Genomic DNA, 19,664 nt, shown 5'->3' on the forward strand with positions numbered 1-19,664 from the left:
TCACAGGTGTGTTAATTTGGGCGCTTCTTGGATTCTACCCTGAGGAGGAGGCGCATGGTGAGAGGAGAGGTCTGTGTAGGTAGGGTGGGGATCGCAGGGTCCGTGGTGCTGGTTGGGGGCCATAGGGGGCGCCCCGTTGTAGTCCAGGTTCCCCGAAGGGTGGTGGGAAAGGTGGTTGAGGCCGTAGAGGGAGGGGCCGGCAGGGGGCGGCAGCGGATCCGCGTAGCCGCCCCCGCCCACGTACACGGGGCTGCCCTGCATGGTGGGCGTCCCGTAGGCGCCCCCATTGGCTTGAAGGACGTGAGGCTCGTAATCGGGCGCCGGGGTCGGGGGGTACTTCTGCGGGGCGCCGCAGCCTTTGAGAGGGGGCTGGTAGCTGGAGGGCAGCGCGTAGGCATTCTGGTGGGCTTTGCCGAAGGCGGGCGGGGACGGGCTCTCGTAGCTGGGGGTCATGGAGTGTAAGGCGTTCATGAAGCCGGCCGTGGACTGCATGGGCTGCGGGGGGCTGCCGGCGGGGGAGGGGCCCCCGGACGACGAGGCCAGGCCCTTGGCCTTCTGGTCCTTCTTGTACTTCATGCGCCGGTTCTGGAACCAGATCTTGATCTGCCGCTCGCTGAGGTTCAGCAGGTTGGCCATCTCCACGCGGCGCGGCCGGCACAGGTAGCGGTTGAAGTGGAACTCCTTCTCCAGCTCCACCAGCTGCGCGCTCGTGTACGCCGTCCGCGCGCGCTTGGACGCCGCGGACCCCGGGGGGCTCTTGTCCCCTCCCCCGCCGCCGCCGCCGCCGCCCCCGCCGCCACCACTGCCGCCGCCGCCGCCGCCGCCGCAGCCCTCCGCTGGATCCGAGGGGGAGGGGTGGGAAGGGGACAAAATGAAATAAAAGATAATTACTGAACACGCCGAAATTGAATGCATGGTTTCTTAATAAATCCAGGCCTGGACTCGGAGCCACCGCCGCCCTCCCTTTCTCGTCCCCGCCTCCTCCTAACCGCCCCCCCCCCAACGCCCGTCGCATTAGCGGACACTCTATAATAGTGGCATTTATTAAGAGACCTGTTCTCCTCTTGCTGCCCCAGCTTATGAAAATTTGATCATGTCACGCAGACAGAGCCGCATGGCCATTTATTTAGAGCTGGATTTTCTCGCGCACGCTTTCTCCCCCCATTTCCCAATTCCGGGTTCTGGGAAGACCCCACCCCACCCCCACTCCCTCCCACACACACTTCCTGCCGGGTCCTCTGGACCAGGTGGGCGGCCAAGGAGAAACCCTGGGGGAATCTGGACATTCGGGGACAGGGCGCGGAAGTGTGGCTCGAAGAGGCTGCTTTGCCTGGAGGCCGGGACCCCGGGCCGCCCGAGCGATTGTGATTAATACCCACAGTAATCATACTTAATAATAATCAATCGTTGACGACTCTGCATCTGCTGGCAGCGTCTCGTGGCTCTGCGGCCTTGCCAAGGGCTGAGGCCGAGCAAGCGCCTGGCCTTCTGGAGCGCTCGGCAGCTCAGGTGGAGGTTGGCTGGCGGGACAGGGTGTTGGCGGGGTCAGGGGTCGTCAGGTGGTGGGGGGTACGGGCAAAGCGCCGCCGCCCGGGCGCCTAGGGGCTGGGTGCTAGAATAACAGTGACATTCCTGGCCCTGACAAAAGCTGACGACGGGGAAGGCAGAGAGCTGGTACCTGTGCCGGGGGAGTTGTTTTTCAGCTTGGACGTTTGCCTTGACTCTTTCATCCAGGGGAATATCTGTTTGGTGAGGGTGGAGTTGGAGCCGGGAACGCACTTGGGGGTGCCGCTTTTGCTGGGCCCGCCCCCATTACTGCTGTTGCTGGTGGTACTGGTAGGTGCGGCGCTGGGCGGGGGTGAGCCGGGTGGGGCGGGCAGGGGCTCGGGAGCCAGGCCGGGCCTCATGCAGCTGCCGTTGAGCTCCTTGCTCTTGGCATGCGGGGCGGCGTTGCCCAGGGACTGCAGCGAGCACGCCGAGCGCTGGTAGTCGCCCTCCAGGTGCGTGGCGGCCTGAAAGGGGGGCTGGGGGGGGCCGTCGTAGCCGAAGCCATTGCTGCCAGGGTACGAGGAGTAGCCTCCGAAGAGTGCTGCCGCGGCATTGTCGTAGTAGGTGGCTTTCTGCATCGCTGGGCGAGGCCCGGGCAGTGGGTGGCAACTTGCAAGAGCCTGATACCCTCACGACCGGACATTGGCACCCGCGGGGGTCACGTGAGGCGCCGGACCCCCCCTCCCCTTTCTGCCCCCCTCCTCCCGAGTCCGTTGGGAGCGGCTGACCTGCGGGGTGAGAGAAGAGACACAAGGGGGAGAAGAGGACTGGGGCTCGAATCCATCTTAGGAGCTGAAAAGGGAACTGACATCAATAGGGTTTTTTTTTTCTTCTCCCCCACCCCAACATCTTCAAAGCAGATGCTGAGGCCACTTTCCTGACCTGAAAATGATTTTTTTTATTTCTTATTTTAATTTTAAGGAAAAAGCCCACCAGGTTTTACTTCCACTTCTACTCCTTTGGGGACTGCCTAGGTATAGAATCTTACTACCGCAAAGGCCATGGTTTCTCTCTCCCGCCTGCATGCTAGCCCCTGACCTCTTCCTCCTCCCTCTCCCAATCTCCCCCCCCCACACACACACACCAACTCTGGGATAGGGTGGCTGGGGTGGGGGGGAACTAGGAGACTCCAAAATAAAAGCATCACCAACACCCTCCTCTGAGCTGAGATGCCTCCTGTCTTTGCCTCCCTCCATGTCCCTCTAGGTCTCTCACCCAAGCAGAGTCTAGCCTGAAGGAAAAAAAACAGAGGATCTCCGAAAGAGACAGGAAGGAGAAGCAAGTTGAGCAGGGAACCTTCTCCTGTGAGGAGCCCTCTCTTTCCCCTCCCACCTCACGAAGACAACCACAGCCTGACCTAGAAACTTCCTGAAGATTTTTAACATCCAGAGCCAGCAGAACCGAGCCTCCTCCATGGCCCTGCGGCAGGCAGGTACCACCACCTTCAGTCTGAGTCTCTGCTCAGCTAAGTCTGGGACCCAGCAGCTAGCAGCCCCATGGGGCCCCCAAATGGAGCAGGATTGTTTCCATTTCCCTGGCCCGACTGATTGGTGCAGTGACCATTTGGCCCAAGTCTCTCCCGGCTCCATTTTTTTTCATCAGACCTAATTTTTTCCCCACCCCTTTCCTTGACAGTCTGTTTCCTTTGATTTCTCCAAAAGAAGAAAAGAAGAGAGAAACTGGATAACTGCTGGACTTTTCTACCAAGAGATGCTAAAGTGCTTCCTCAATGAGAACACCTTTTCCCAAGGCAAAAAAGAAAGTCAACAGAGCAATCAGAACAATATTATTCTCTGGGTTGGAAACAGGGTATCTTGTTTACTGAAGTTTTCCAAGTAAAAAAAAAAAAAATCATTATTTTAACGCAGACTTTTAAAACTGTGCAGAAAAAATAAAGCTTCAAGCTGTCATAAGATTTTGTGTATTTCTTCTAAAACTTCTGATTGCATTTTTTTCCTCCCTGTCTTCCCGCATCTCTCACCATCGTATTTCATAAAACCTCCAGAGTGACCCTGTCTTCTGACATGTGAGTTTGGACTACTTAAATCTCATTCAGCCCAGCTGGTCAACTCCAAAGCAAACTAAAAATAGGAAAATAAAATAAAAGGAGGGCAGGTGAAGGAAGTCCCTTCCACACATAAAGCCCCTTCTTAATGGCAGCGATTTACACTCAAAAGGGAGCCAGGGTAGCCCTGAGTTCCGATTGGTTTCTGGGAAGAATTTGTTTCTGGGAAATACACATGGGTCTGTAGAGCAGCAGGTCCTTCCAGGGAGGAGAACTGGAGTTCAATTGACCAGCCTGACCCAATCCCTTTATTATTATTACCATTAGCCTCTGATGATTTAACCAAAATTAGCTTCGGAGCAGCCCTGGATGAAGGGGGAATTAATTAACAGGCATCAGTTGAGTTTGTTATTAATAGATAGAGAAGAGAATGAAATAAAAACGTTGGAAGAGGTTGGCTGGCTGGGCCCTGGCTTTATTTAGTCTAAATGATTGTTACAGCCGTAATGATGATGATGATGATGATGATGATGATGATGATGATAAAGCAATAATCTGACTAGACGCCTGGGGCCAAAATTCCTGTCGTTCCCCCTGCAATAAACCTGCAAACCATCGCAGGACAGAGGCCAGGCGAGTGTGGGAAGCGGAGAAGCCAGAGACGGAACAGGAAAGAATGGAGACACCGCCGGCGGCGAGAGAGGGCTGGGAGGTTTGTGGACGGAGCTAGCCCCTGGCTGCCGCCTCTGGGCTGTCTCGGCCGCTGCTGCCGTGGGGGCTGGTGACTAGCTAGGCTGCCCAAGGAGGCGAAGAGAAAGCGTCCAGAACGCCTAAAGGGCTCACGGCGGCAGGTTCCAAGCACACCGGGCTGAGGGCAGCAAGTTTGGGAGCTGGAGGTAACCGAATTAAAAGGCGCCTTAGCAACTCTGCTCCGGGACTTTGGCAGGCCCTGGATCTGCCAGAGGGACAGTGAGAAGAGGTTAAGGTGTTGAGGGGATCTGAGATCTAGGGGTCCAGGAGAAGAGGGGGTGGGTGCAGCTCTACCAAGCCAAACATGTCTATTTCCCTTGCCTCCATGTTGGAAAAATCCAGGCTCCATATGGCTTCTCGGGAGAGAGGGAGGGAGGGAGACAGTGGCTCCCGGCTTCCCCCCAGGGTCTCATTGGAGAAGGGCGGTGAGCCACCCCAAGAACCCCACCTGTCCAGGCACACCCCTGAAAAGAGCCGGGGCGAGTAACAATAGCTGGGGAAGCCCGGAGACAGGGGATGGGCCACCTTCCAGGACTTAAAAAAAAAAAAAATAGTGGAAGGAAGAAAAATAAAAGAACAAGAAAGGAAAAGGGAGAAAGGTTAGGCTCTTCTTAGCAGCGGGGGGATAATTCAGCCCTGGATCTGTCTGCTGAAAGAAAAGAGAGGAAAAAAAGGAGAGAAGCAAGAAAGGAGAGGGAGAGAGGGAGAGAGAGAGAGAGAGAGAGAGAGAGAGGGGGGGGGGGGGGGGAGGGAGAGAGAGAGAGAGAGAGAGAGGAGAGTCGCTGCGTGGAAGGAAGCTTAAAGCTTGTGAACTCTTCTTGAACCGAGATTGGAGTCATATGGGCCATAAATCATTGAGACATACTCTCCGCCATTCACAAACTGATAGCCTATTTCAGTCCAGCTTACCTTAGCCACCGACGAGGGGAGAACAGGCAGACATAATATATATTCACATCGAGCCCCAGCGCGAGCGGCAGGCGAGAAATCTCCCCTCCTTGAAGGCAAAGGAAAAAAAGACCACTGTTTAAAGCTGCGTCGCCCCCCCCCCCAAATAGCCACCCCGGCTGGGGAGCCCGAGGGGCAGAGCGGCCGAAGGAGCCGCGCGGCGTCTGCTTCAATTCACTCGGCTTGGGAGCGGGGGTGCTCAGGAGGGAGGGGGTGGGGGAGCGGGGAAAAAAATAGAAGAAGACCGAAAGGTGCTCGGGCGGCTCAGCTCGCTGCGAATCCAGCTCCAGGCTCCGGCTCGGCCAAGCCGCCACAGTGTGGTTGCCCTACAAGACTGGTACGCCCTACTCTCCGTAACAATGGCCTCTGCTTTTGCACAGGGAAAAAAACCACACAGACACACACACACACACACACACACACACACTCACTCACACACACACACACAAGCTCACACACACCCCCACCACTCCCCCTTTAGCAAGCTTAGATGCCTGATAAGGAGGGAAGGTGTTGGTGGTGATGGGGGAGGGGGACATTTTTTAAAACCCCCCCTCAAAAAAAAAAAAGTGAGAAAGGAAAGAAAGTAGGGATTTTTGTTTTGGGTTTTTTTTTTTTTTTAAACAGGTAAATTTTTAAATTGAGATTTTGGCGCGGCGGCGGGGGGGGGGGGGGGGGGAGGAAGAGGAAGGCAAGGCAAAGCCAGTGGAGTTCACAGCTCCCCGGCACCCTGCTGGTAAACCATTATGCTAACTGCGAAGTAGGTGGGGAGGCCTAGTCAAAGGCACCCAACGCGCCTGGGGGTGGGGGTGCTGGGTGCCCCTCTGTGTTCATTCGAAGTGGCAACACTAGGGCTTTTTTTTTTTTTTTTTAAGTAGTTTCACTCCTCCGGGACTGGTGGCTGGGTCTCCCGCCCTCTCGCCCTGGCTCCCCCTCTCCAAGTCTCCCAGGCTGTTTCTTCTCTTCCCCCACACCCTCCCTATTTCTTCTCTCTCCCCGCAAATCTCCAGGCTCAGTTTCCAACCGGTAGGGGAGACAGCCAGACCTTTTTTTTTTAAACACCCCCCCTTTTGAGAACAGACAACAAGCGGTGAGTGATTATTTTAAAAATCCAGACCATCTTGCAGGAGGAGGGGGGTTGAGGAGAGGGTGACAAAAGGAGCAGTCTGTTTAGCTCGAGCTCCAGACACGGCTGGCAATAGAGAGGCTGTAAGAACTTCACGGAGAAGTTTCTGTTAAGATTCTCACCTCTGGATAGGGAGAAGGGGCTAAGAGGTGACAAGGACATTTGTACTTCTAAGAAGGTGAGAAGAACTACCAAAATGGCTTCATCTTAAGTGCGCTGGCAGAAGAGAAGGAGGGTAGTTATTATTATTATTCAGAACAAACCTGTTTGTTTCTCTTAGTTCTGCAAGATTTATGACTCTTGGCACAAGTGAGGAGGACTACAAAAGCTAAACTTTTCTTAGGGTGTGTTTGAGAAGGGCAGGAAAAGGCGAGGAGGCCTGTAGGAGGGAGCCAAGAGCCAAGAATGTAGGTGTCTGCAGATTTGGGGCGGGGGTGGGGAAGAGCCACTCCCGGTGGAGGAGAGACAAAAAGAGGACCAGGACATCTCCCAAAGCAGGAGTGCTTGCAACTCTGCCTAACTGCTGACTCAGGGCTTAGGGGATAAAATAGAAGGCAGGGAGTCTCTCTTTTCTACAAAGCCAGCTTGGAAAACTTGTTCTCTTAACTTCGAGTAGACAGAGCCAGCCACTACCCTGTGACCTCCTGGTTAGAATGCTTGGCTTTTGCCTTCTCCCATCTGGATGCACCAGAAGAGATGGGACTGGGAGAACAAAGGTGAGAGATGGTTTCAGCTATTGTCTTCCCTCCAGGAGAGGGTGGCTGTGTCTGGCAAAGCTTCCCTCACACCCCACTCACAAGCTCTGCTTTGGGCTAAGAAAGGGTCCTGCTCTCTTAGCGAGTGTTCCCCGGGCCTCCTCCAGCCCCTACTGCTTTCAGTCCCGCTAAGTCAGTTTTCATGGGCTGGAGCAGCCAGTTTCTTGGGGCCTTGCTGAGCAGGCGGTGGGTGGGACCCATGGCCTCCCTGCTCTCCAGCAACAGGAACTACACGCAGAACCTCCCACTGTGATGTCCCAAGGACCCTACCACCTGGCTAGAGAGCTGGTGGCTGAAGGAAGGGGAGAGTGGTGAGGACAGAGGGTGGGAGCCATTTTTCTGTTTATTAAGTAGTATCAAGAAAAGAAAATGTGCAAGCCCAAGCCTATGTTGCTACTCAAGCCAGGACCCTCAAAGAACACCATTACAGCTGCCTGCGTACGTGGTTGCACGGAGCCTGTCCTGAGATTTCTAGACCCTGGTTAGGGACCTACTATGTTGGTTCCTATGTAGCTTTGGGCCTGGTGGGTTGGGGACTCAGCCCAGGGAGGCTTCTGGAGGCTAAAGGGAATGAGCACCTTTGGGTCTTTTCTCTTACTCCCCAAAATTAAAAGTCAATAATGTACCTCAGACCCTCCAGCTCTCCTAGCTGTTGCTACCACTAGCTACAGAAAGTCATTGCAAAACTGAGGCAAGAGGAGAACCTGGTCGCTATGGGGCTGCACAGCATTACCTCAAGGAATTAAGAAAGCCCAGAGGGCACCCAGCCAGCTGCGGGCCTGTGGGACTGGGCTGCAGGAGGATCTAGCCTGGAGCTGAGCTGAAGGAGGGTGGAGGAGCTTTCCAAAGACAGAGGTGAACCCCTCCCCTCCCAGAGCCTCCTCAACTCATTGTGGTCTCTTCTGGGGACACAAGGAGCTGGGGCATTTGGGGTGGGGGTGAAAAGGAGGACTGGGGATCCAGAAAGCTAACCTGGAGAAAAATTTCAGAGGACACACACCCCCAAATGCGGTAGGAGAAAGAGTGGGGGCTTCTTATTAATTCTGGAGAACAGAGCCCATTTGAACTGCTTGGGAGGCAATCAGATCCCAGTTTGGTTTCTTTCTTCTTCCTTTCTTGGAGATTTCTGGCAGGCTGGTTGGCCCTGGTTTGGGGCTGGGAAGGGGGTAGGTGGATGGGGGAACAGGCAGCTTGGAGGGTACCCGGTTCCTGTGAGCTGTTGCTGCAGGCTGGGACCTTTCAAACTTCAGGAGACAAAGGCCGGGCTCCTACTTGGAGTAGGAGACATCACAGGGGTGTGCGGGAAGACTGGGGTCTGGAAAAAGAGGGGGAAGAGGAGTTTATCACTCCTGACAATGAAGTGGTGATTTAGGGGCAGCCCAGAGAGAGGAGTGAACAATTTCTTCCTGGACTCAAGTAGGGAAATTTGGGCAACCTTACTCTGGGTGTGTGTGTGTGAGAGAGAGAGAGAGAGAGAGATTGAAAAAGAAAAATTGAGAAGAGATCAAGACAGAGACTTTAGGGTAATCTAACAAAGGCAGAAATTAATAATAAAGGTAAAAATTAGAAAAAATGGCCCCCTTCTGGGCATATTTTCCCCTCCCACTCGCTACAGCACTCCCCTCCCCCACTCCTAATCCGCACCCAGTACCAGGGGACAAGGAGCCCGTTAAACCTCTTAGAGCCATTCCTGGCTGCCCACCTTCCAGGCCTTGGAAGGATCATGTCTGTTTCCCTCTCCCCACCAAAAAAAAAATCTACCGAAGAGCAAACGAAAATTCTCCTCTCAATAAGGACAAAATGGCTGGCTGCTTTAAAATCGATTTCTGATATCAGCCTTGGGGTGACCAAAGATCTGGCCCCCAGCTCAACCAACCCACCGGCTCACTGAGAAGCTGGGACCTGGGAGCGGGGGCGAGGCGATTAGAGAGCTGTTTCTTCCTGGTCCTGTCTGGGCTCCGGGGCCCCACACTCTTTTCCAGCTTCACTGCCCAACTTTGTGGCCGCTGCGGAGTCGTGTGGAGTTCACACACGCACAGGAATGTCCATCTCTTCTTGCATATTAATAAAGATTTCAAAGCTGGCGGTTGTAAAATTAAATTGCTAATGAAGATGGCTCTTGGTATCTGGATTCCCAACCCCCACCTCTCTAAGACGCCTGTGCGGGAGGAAACAAAGAGGAAGCGGGAAGAAGATTCCGTGAGGCCGCGGAGGCCGGTGTAGACCCGGCTCAGCGGAAGCGGGGATCGAAAGAACACAGAGGCCGCCACGGTTGGAGGAGAAAAATGCAAGCTCTGCTCTCCCCCCACCCGAAGTGGAGGGGCGCGGGAGGGAAGCAGGGAAACACAGAGCAGCCACGAGGGTTCGCAAAGTGTCTCTCTCGGGGACCAGAGGCGGCCTGGATGCGCTGACCGAGCGGATGGCGGTGCCGCCGCGGGCCAAGTCACGAGTCAGGGACAGGCGGGCGCATCTGAATCTGGGGCCCGCCGCATCTAGACGCTCAGTCCCGGCCTGGCAGACCCAGCCCGGGCGGCCAGTCGAGACAAAGGTGGGCAGACTGGCGAGGGCAAGAGGGGGAAGACCGAATCCTGGCCAGCTTGGGGAGGAGGTGGGTGGCTGGGGAAGGGAGGGAGAAGCAGGCAAGAGAGGAACAGGGGCCCAGCCTGCTGCGAGTGACTGGGCAGGTCTCTCCTGACAGATTGGATGTCTCTCTCCCAGTGACCTCTGTTTAGCAGACAATAACTCACCGGATTAATGACCAATCAGCGGAAGGCCTTCCGAATTGCCTCCAAATATAAAACCCCAGAGTCAGAATGGGATAGGGCCAGAGTTTGGACTTGCCAGCCCTTTGGGTGTTTTTCTTTTTTTTTCCTCCCTCTCTCTCAAAACAGAGACTCTGATTTCCAGAACCCCAAGGATGAAGTTGTGCCCATCTCTTCCTCTCCTCCACCAGAACTCATGTACCTGACCACACTTCCCAAGGCAGTCTGGAAACCTCCGGTCCCCTAGTGGCCTCCCATATCCCTGACCCTACAAGAAATCTCCCTCTCACAACCATGCAACTTCTAAGAAGCCCCCACCTCTTTTGAATTTTATCTACTTCCAGTTGGGAAAAGAGATGAAAACAAGAGCAAAAATAGGGTGGGGGTCATATACCTCATAGGCCTTCTGTCTTGGCTGCCCTGGGAGGACACCTACAGTGCTCTGCTACCCTGTGTGTGTCCTCCCCCAAAAAAGAGAGGGCCCAAAGGGCCTGGGGTCAGGGTGAGGCTGGGGGACAGGCAGTGGACCACCATTACAGAATCCAAATACTGAAACCACAATAGTCCCTGGGCTGGAATAGAAAGAATTTCAAAAACTGAAATTTGGACAATTCCAGCCTCAGTCCAGTGCCTGGCAGGGAAAATGCCTTGCTCTGTGAGGGGGAACCCCCCTTTTCCTTAGTGCCCCCCCTCCAAATGCCAATCCCAGTCCAACCCAGCTAGCTGGCCCCTCTCCACTGACTTCTCACTTCAATTGCTCTCAGCCTGGGCTTCTTTGCTGAGAATAAAGACACCTTCAAGAAGAGGAATGGTCCAGATTCTAATAGATTTCCTAGCCAGTCACAGTAACTATCCACTGCTCTGGGTGCGTACATACTCCCTGGATATTGCAAATAAGCACAGAGTAACTTGTACACCCAGATGCCCTCAGAACTCCAGGACATGCACCAGAGAGTTTCCCAAGGTCAGACCTATGGAGAAACTCAGACACCGTCCTCTTCAACCCCTGCCACTGTTACAGACAGGGAAACTGAGGCTCAGAGCCAGGAAGTGATTGGTCTAAAGTCATACTTGGCACAGGCTCAGCAGTCAGGAGGCCTGGATTCTAGGCATTCCAGATTGGCTGTGTGATCTGAAGCAGTGAACTCCTTGGGCCTCAGTGTCCCTCTGTAAAGCCAGAGCATGTACGTGGAGGGGAGGGGTTGGCCTAAATGATCTCTCAGGTCCCTTTTTGGACTGACAGCTTGTGGTTCTCTGTGTGCTCATGTAAAAGTGAGTGACAGTATGCAGTAATAAACTGAGTTCAGACAATAAAGCGCACCACCTCTGCCAAAAGCAGAATATTTCTTCTTGGGATTTAAATGTGTACACCCCTACTGCTGAAAACCAACCCCACTCCTGGTTCTCCTTGCTCCCACAGAGGCTCATACACTGGTTTCTACCACCCTCTCTCTCTCTCTCTCTCTGTGTGTGTGGGGGGGTGTTCTCTACCTCCATCACCAAATCAAAAGTGCTATTTTTGGACACAGCAACCTGAGCAGTAAATAATTAATTTGTATAATTAGAGGAGGAAGGCTCTGACCTGGCAATTTTTAACTAGGAGTCAATGCACCCATTGTACCGGCCTGGCTTTCTCACCCGACCCCCAACTCTGCCCATACACCTACCAGCCTCTCCAACTGTCTCCCCCCAGTTGGAGACCAGCACTCCCAAGATGGCCAGAAGGGTTCAGAGTCAGACTCTGCTCCCTCCCCAACAAAGTTCCATTCTTTGCCTTGCTCCCCCACAGAAATCGGTTGGCTTGCAGCTGCCCCTCACAGCTTGCTTTCCCTACCCCCTAACGCTGTGCGGGCTCCAGGCCCAGGCTCGCTGCTCTTGGGACACATGAAATCCACCTCCCCAGTTCAAGATGCCCCAACAATGCAGCGAGTTTGCATTTCAAGAAACTCCCATTAATATCAATTTACTTCACTGAAACCTTGGGTTCTTCATCAAGTTGATGATTTATGATAAAATCAATTAAATTACAGCCACTTAGGGCCCAGCCGCTTCCTCTCAGATTTCATTGGTGCGGGGCCCAAGTGTCTGGTGGAAAAATGCAAGTTTAGCTGGAGGCGAGGAAAGACAATTCTGCGGCTGAGAAAATTTAATGCAAAACAATTTCCAGGCAAAGCCAGGCTTCTAGACAGAAATGCAAGAGCCACCAGTTGGCCTGAGGAAATAACTATCTGGGGTCAAAATATTTCTCTCCCCAACCCCCAGCATCCTGCATGGCTCCTTTGCTCTGTTCCCCTTTGTGCTCACTTGCCCCTTCCCAAGCAGAGACTTTGGAGGAAAATTCGAGCAGTAATGGTGGAACCCAAGCCTGCCAAGGCCCAGTGTCAAACCACCGATCTCTGCTACCACCCCAGGCCTTTTTCTGCTCTCCTCCTCCCCTCCCCATGCAGCCATGCTCACTAATTCCTTATCCTCCCATGGCAAAGTTAAAGGTTCAAAGTGAAGATCAGGCAGCGTGGGCAGATGGCACAGAGGGGCCAGGGACCAGGCCAAGTGGACTGTCTGCATGTGGCTATGGGAGGAAAGAAAGCACACTCGGGACCAGCACCACCCCACGGTGAGGGCACAGGGCAGCAAAGTGTGTCTAGAGCTACCATATCAGAGTACCAGGACCAGAGAACTCTTGAGCCTCCCTCCCAGCTCCCTGTGTGCCCACTCACAAAGCGATGCTGCACCCCCACAGACCCCAGCCCAAGCGCATGTGTGCCCCGGTGTGCAAACGGCCTCACACAATACACAAACACATCTCCACGTGTGCATGCTTGCACACTCTCCTTATACATCACACAGACCCACCACATCCTGCGCCCGCAAAGGGACAGTTCCCACCATCTCCCCACATCTGGGAAAATAAATCCCAGCGAATGAACCTGGCATCGCCTCCCACTCCTCGGAGAGGGGCTCCTCCCGCCTCTGCTCTGTTTGGTTTTTGGTTTCCAGAGCAGTCTGGGAGTAAACATTGCTTCTCTGAAGCCATAAATCACCCCCCTCTCCTACCTTCTCAGTTTAACACCCGGCCTCACCGCAGCCCTTGTAGTTTCAGCTTCAAATAACCCGCCAGGTGCTAAAAGGCTCACCATGGTGGCAGCTGGACTGTGGGAGCAGGGCCCCGCTGTCCCCCCAACCCCAGGAGATGCCCCCACATTTCCTTCATGACGCACAGCTTCCAACTCCCCTGGAAAACCCTCCAGAGCCTCCAACACCCTTCCTGGGCCAGAGAGCTCCCCCATCCCCTAAGCGGTTCCCGTCCACACACCGGGGGCCTACAGCCCCACATTCCTCCACGTTGCCCCACACACCCGGATCCCTCTACCCCCGCAGCACCCACCCGCCTCTTTAAGGTGCGCCCATCTTTGTCTTCCACGATTCGGAGCCAGCCTCCTTCCTGACCCAGGAGAGAGACCTGGGGGCTTGAGTCTCGGCCACCCCCCCCCACACACACACACCCCTCGCCGGACCCGGGCCGCTTGGCTCCGCACCCCCACTTACCTGGGCGGACTCCCGCTAGGGCGCAGGCCGCGGGCAGCCAGGAGCAGCGGGCGCGCGGGAGCCGACTGCCAGGCCCGGGTCCCTCGGCCCCAGCGGGGGCGCCCCGGCCGCAGCCCGCCGCATCGCGCTCGCGCAGACCCCAGCGGCCCCGGAGCGGCGGGCGGCGCGGGGAGAGGCCCGGAAGCGCTCGCCCCCTCCCCGCCCCCGCCCCCGCCCCCGGCTTTGTTCGGCCCTCGAGGCCGCGGGGCGGCGAGGCGCGCGCGGAGGCTGCGCTCGGGGCGCGGCCGGGGTCCGGGCCGGAGCAGCCGGAGCGCCCCCTCGGCGAGGGCCCGCGTGGGGCTGCGGGCGGCCGGGCGCGCCTGGCACCCAGCCGGGTCGGGGCCGCGAGAGCGGGCCAAGCTGCCGTGCGGGAGGAGCCGGCGAATGACGGGGGGCACGGCGAGGCGCGGGGAGCGCCGGGGGCGCCATGGCGGAAGGCGGGCGCACGGGCGGCTCTTCAATGTCACCAGCGAAATGGGTTCCATATGTCCGGCCCAGCGGAGAAGGGAGGGGAAGGGAGAGAGTTCTGGGCAGGACGGGACGAGAGGATGGGGGTGGGGGTGCGCAGTGGAGGCAGAGAGCAGGGGCGAGGGCGTAAAGGGACGGATGGGAGAAGCGAGAAGGTTTGCATTTTCCAGGTTCCCTGGAGTTTTCTAAAGCTGCTTAGGCTGGTAGGAACTTTCTTTCCCTTTTTCCTTTTTCCTTTTCTTTCCTGAAAGATGGGGGAGGGAGGAGATTAGTAAGGTTAGCATCCGTTTGTTCATGCTGGGGGTTCAAGGGAGGAGATGTGGATTGGAGGTGAAAGGGAAAGTTCTTAGGCAGCTGGTAGATCAACTTCTTCTCCCCGTCCCTAAAGAGGGAAAGAAGAGACCAAACCCGCCAGGGGGAAGAGAGGCCAAGGAAGGATTCCGGGGTCCAGGTGTGAGCGCCTGACCCCAAATACCACCACCACCCCAGTGGAATTCTGTTTTGGGAGATTCCAGCCATTAAGTTACTGATGGTGGTGGTGGAAGAGGAGACTGACGGGCTAAGACAGTCTTGGCCATTCCCTGACACTTCGGTTCCTACCCTAGCTGCCTCACACCTGATTTAGCACCCCGGAGGGCCTACTCTAGAGGCAGTTGCTTCTGGGACAGCCCTGGCTTTGGGCAGCTGCCTGGAAAGAAAGCACCAAGTCTGGAGGAGCTTCCAGACCCCCTGCAGCCCTCCCCTCTCCCCTTGCCTGGCCTCCCCAAGGGGTTGGGCTCTTTCAACATGTCTCTCTCTTCTGTCTCTCCCTCTCTTTCTCTTTCTCTCTCTCTCCCCCCCTCTGCCTTTTCTAACCATCTCTGTTGTCTCTGTCCCTTTCTCACGGCCTCTTTGTCTTCTCATACTCTGCCTCTCTGTCTTCTGTAAGTTTGAACTGAACCTACGAAAGACTTAGCAGTATCTCCAGAAATCACTTCTGGGCTCACTTATTAGGCTGCTTCTCTCCCGGGGGCAATGTGGAGCTCTTGGCCTCAGGGCCCTTTCATCTGCTGGGAAAACACATCCTTCCATCACAAAGACATTCTCTTCTACAGAGAAGGGGGCAAAGTGAGTGGTTTCTTTTCTAGTTCCCTCCTTCTCACTTAACTCTGTGTGTGTGTGTGTGCCCATCCAAGTTGTGGGGTTCCTTGTCCCAGGACAGCCTCCCTGCCGCTCTGACCGGCCTTCGTCTTTATTTTCCCTGTCATCCTCTCCTTGGGCTCTGCCTTAACTTCTCCCCTCAGAAAAGGATCCTGCTGCTTGTTCTCTCTCTGGGGCCCTCCCTTTTTCCTTCATCCTCTCTCTCCTCATCTTTTTATTCAATTCCTCTGATCGCTAAAGCATTGGCAGCCCAGCTTCTTAAAGGCATGGGGATAAACACTCTCATTCCTAAAGAAGGACACCAGCAGAGTCTGGAGAGAAGATGGACTCAGCAGCTTTCCGAAAGCCCCTTCCACCAAATACGTTCTACCTCATCCCCTGAACAGCACAAAAGCAAATGGGGTGCATATGTGCAGAACGGATAAGAGGCTGGGTGCTTCGTGGCTAAGTAAACCAAATATTTATATATATAAAACAACAACAACAACAACAAAGTCTTTCCAAACTTGCTGATATATGCCTGGATGGAGGGCATCAAGCCTTACGTGGAGAGATTCTGCAAGGAGCCAGCAACTAAAAGATAATGGTGGAGAGGGATGGTCTCCCCGCTTTTGTCTCTCCTGGGGGAAGACTCTGAGTGTGAGTTGGGGAAAGGAAAGGGGAGGGGGTATCCCCACGGCCAGAAGAGACAAAGACCTGAAGCGGGCTGACAGAATGGAGAGGAAAAGGGGGGATCAGATCGCCATGTCACAGGCAAAGGCAGCAGGGGGAGGGGAGACAGAGAAGGAGGATAGTTGGTAACACAGGGGTAGCGGCCTGTAGGACTGGCTCCCAGCTCACCCCCCTAGCTCTGACCTTCCCAAAGAGCAAATCCTTCAGCCTTCCTCTTTTGTTTCCCATCCCCCAAAACAGGCTGAATTCAGAAGCTAATAAAACACAGGTTTCCCTCTTCCTTCTCTTGTGTCCCTCCTCCTCTCCAAGGAAGAGGTAATCCTTCCTCCTTCTCTCAGGGATTCCAAGACTTTGGCCTAAGTTCTGGAATGCTGCTTTGGGGGTGAACTCACCCTTCCCTCATTTACATCCCCCCCCACAACTTCCCAGGTAAGGGAGAAATACATACTCGCCTGTCACACTGAGTGTGTGTGGGATTCTCCAACACCGAAAGAGGGAGGCCTGAAGGGTTGGAGCCCCCATCCCTCAAGTCTGCCTTCCCCAGCACCTTCCCCCTTCCTCACAATCTCCAGTTCCATCAGAGCTGCCCCTGAATCCACACTCTCCCCAGTTCCTTTTATCCAGACTAGGTAACACCACACCCATCCCAGCCTAGGGTCTTGACCTCTCCTTCTCTTTTCCCCTAAACCCTTTTCAATCCATACTCCCAATCTGGGAGGCTTCCTCCACCACCCACCCACAAATCTGCCAGGTAACAAGGATGGGGCTCAGCGCCCCTTGGAGCCAAGCATGGGAGCGAGCTCCTGGATGCTCCAGGACTGAGGCCTAAGCCGCCACTCCATGAGGCTGTTGCCATGAATAATTAACACCTGAGTGCTGCGGCGTCACTCTAATTTTTCTCCTCGAAGGTTTACACTAGCAGGCAGAGTTAAATATCACGGATAATAGTAGCTATAAAGTCACTTGGCCGGGCTCCAGCCAGAAAAGGAAAAGCCAGCGGCCTGGACCTTACTTGGCAAAGGCTCTGGCCCTCTGCTCCTCATCCATCACAACTTTGGGGTACAGTGTTGAATGTCCCCAGAAGCTACCTCTGGCTTTGCTCTTGACCATTAGGCTCTTCCCTAATGGGGAGGAAGTGACCCCCACGTGAAACCCAAGGGGAAAGTTACCAGCTCTCCCCTTCCCAATCTGCACCCCATTTGCTCCCTCTTTGGAGGGGGGCTTACGGAGGGGAACACACCCTATGTCCTGGAACCCTCACCAACTTTCTGGGACCACCTGATTCCTGGAACATTTCTTTTCCAGAAAAACTTAGAGAAATTCTCCCTGCTTTAGCCCCAAACACAAAGTCCCTCACTGCTGAGGAAACTTTCTTTGTTTCAGGAGGTCGAAGGAAGGCTACTGGGGTGTGAATTCATTTCCTTGTTTTGTTAGCCAGTAGGGTGGGGAGCTTTCAGCTTCTCTCCCTGCCCTTCACCCTCTGCCCCCATTGTCTCCCCCAATTTGGAGAGCTCCTTCTCCACCCTCGGTACCGTGCCATACACATCGATCCTACAGATGATACTTTAGTACTATGACTGAATCCTTCCCGCCCCCTTCCCATTGCAGAGGGCTTCAATTTGGTCTCCATTGATTACAAAAATCTTTGCCTTCAACTCCAGCCATTTCTCCCTCCGCCTCCACCTCTCCTGCCCCCAGGCTCCTTCTGCCTTCAGATTTGGGTTCTTTACCCTGGGCTGGAGTCAGAGCAGCCAAACTCCTGGAGGGGAACCGCTGAAAAATGAAGCTCTGTCTGCTGCTTTAGGAATGTTGGCTCTCTCAGGCTTGCAAATATAATTTTTATATTAGGTTGTGGTCTTTGACTGGGTTTATATGCCAATGAGGCATTTCTGGTTTACCAAATTTATACAAATCTCGCCTTAATTGATAATCACAGATGCTGTAATTTAAGACCTCCAGCCATAGAGCTTTCATATTAACTGCTGATATATTACTGCAAATCGTCTGAAATAACCAACTCCTGGGAGCAGAGCAGAGAGGGGAGGAAGTGGCTCCGAGAGCGAGTCTCTCCCGGCCGCAGAAATAGCCTAGCTTCCACATCATTTTCCGTGAGAAATGATTTATCGAAGACGTGGCCATAAACAACACAACTTGCTCACAAACACACAGACGTGCGCGTACACGCACGCACACACACACACACACACACACACACAATGGCCGGCATGCCGGTCGAGAAGCTGACACCCATATTGCTATAAATCAAGAAAAAGGTTGGAGGAGAGGGAGAGAGAGACAGAGAAAGAGAGAGGGGGAGAGAGAGAGAGAGAAGAGGAATATTCCTAAAATCTCTATGCAATGCCTCAATGGGTATAAACATACAGAACACCGTGTGAAGAGAAATGGCAGGAAATGAAGATGGCTATTTGTCACATTTTACGACAATAACATTAATAACAAACAATAAATTTACATGGACATAGAAGACGCGGTAGGTAGTGAGAAATCCCTTCTACTTACAATACCCCAGCCCGCGGTGTGGCTCCGGCTGCGGGGCTGTTTTATTGCTGCCTCCCTCTCTTTTTCTCTCTCTCTCCCTCTCTCTCTCCCTCTCTCTTTTTTTTTTCTCGGGGTACAGGCTTGTTTTTCAAAGGACAGTTGAATTGCACGTCAGAAACAGGGAGACCGAGCCTGCGATTTTCCTGACGAATACATATCTATTCTGCAACCTCGGCATTAATTATTTAATGAATCACGTGACCAGGAGGGGGAAGGGGGTCTTTCGATTTCAGGCTCAAAGGACCACTATGACCTTCCCCTTCAGGAGGAGAAATTTTCCTGCAAAATAGGTTCCCCCCAACCCACCAATGGAAGAGTAGTGAGTTCTTCTCTCTCCCACATTCGCATCTATACCTACTCTACCTACAGCTCCCTAACCTCCCCTCCCCAGACACACACTTACCCACAGCCCACCTCTCCTCTCTCCCTTCTCCTCCTGCTTCTGCTTAGTTCGTGGAGGTGCAGAAATAGTCTGCAGGGGCGTCTGGGGGGTGGGGGTGGGGTGGGCGCGGAGCCCTGCTCCAAGCCCCTGGATTTCTCAGCTTCCAGTTCTTCTCTCTGCATCCTTTAAGATCAAGATTCCCCCCAACTCAGTTCTCTCTCTCACTCCTAGGATATTGATTTTAGTGCGACCCACTCCCCTCTTCCTAAAAAAGCAACAACATTTCTAAAGGGACTAGCTTCAAAACAAACACTTCATAAGTCCAAGTTACATATGTATAAAGAATGGGGCTTCTGGCTTTAATTCTCCTTCTGCTCTTTTGTGGTACCTTTGGAAGGGGCAGAAAAGGGACAGGGTGAAGAGATTACTCTGGGGCTCCCACAGCTGAGAATAACCGCAAGGGGGACTTTTTTTTTCCGTTGTGTTATTACCATCACAGGGAAACAAATTCTAGTGACCAACTGAGAATACACTCTAGAGACAAAGACGCCAGACTAAAGTATCTACACAAAAGAAGTGGACACTCAGTAGCTCTCTACCTATGTCACACCCCATATCAGTGACCCCCTCCACCCCTAACACACCAGTGAAGACAGCCGAAGATTTGAACTAGAGAGGAAGGAGAGGGAAGAAAGAGGCTTTGAGGTCGGCCTGGCAGCCCGGGGTCCCTATTTCCCAGGTGTTAATATTCTGAGCTCCCAATCAGCAGACAATGGAGTCTGATCGATGGGGAAAGATTGGGGTGTGTGTGTGTGTGGAATCTCATAATAAAGGGTTAAACACAGGGACTATAGGAGCAATCCATTCCCTAGGCCTAGAGAAAGGGACACACACTCCTTCATCCCAGATGTAAACAAAACAAAACAAAAAAATCCCCCAAACCTTCACTTACAGCTTGGCCCCA

General features: G+C 54.0%; 1 protein-coding gene across 1 annotated transcript; it reads right to left on the minus strand.

Moving 5' to 3' along the window:
- On the minus strand, positions 1–2,126 carry HOXB3 (homeobox B3). Its single transcript, XM_032428907.1, has 2 exons — positions 1,679–2,126; positions 1–836 (listed from the first exon to the last, which is right to left on the minus strand). Exons 1-2 carry the CDS (start codon positions 2,124–2,126, stop codon positions 1–3), a joined length of 1,284 nt encoding a protein of 427 aa, XP_032284798.1.
- Between the last annotated feature and the right edge of the window lie 17,538 nt (positions 2,127–19,664).

This window comes from Phoca vitulina, unplaced genomic scaffold (assembly GCF_004348235.1).
Source record: "Phoca vitulina isolate PV1807 unplaced genomic scaffold, GSC_HSeal_1.0 scaffold40, whole genome shotgun sequence".
In the NCBI taxonomy this organism is placed as follows: Eukaryota; Metazoa; Chordata; class Mammalia; order Carnivora; family Phocidae; genus Phoca; species Phoca vitulina.

Coding starts and splice junctions, on each gene's coding strand:
- HOXB3 (XM_032428907.1), bottom strand. CDS start 2,126: ATGCAGAAAGCCACCTACTACGACAATGCCGCGGCAGCACTCTTCGGA. Junction 837..1,678: donor AAACAACTCCCCCGGCACAG/GTACCAGCTCTC, acceptor CCTCGGATCCAG/CGGAGGGCTGCGGCGGCGGC.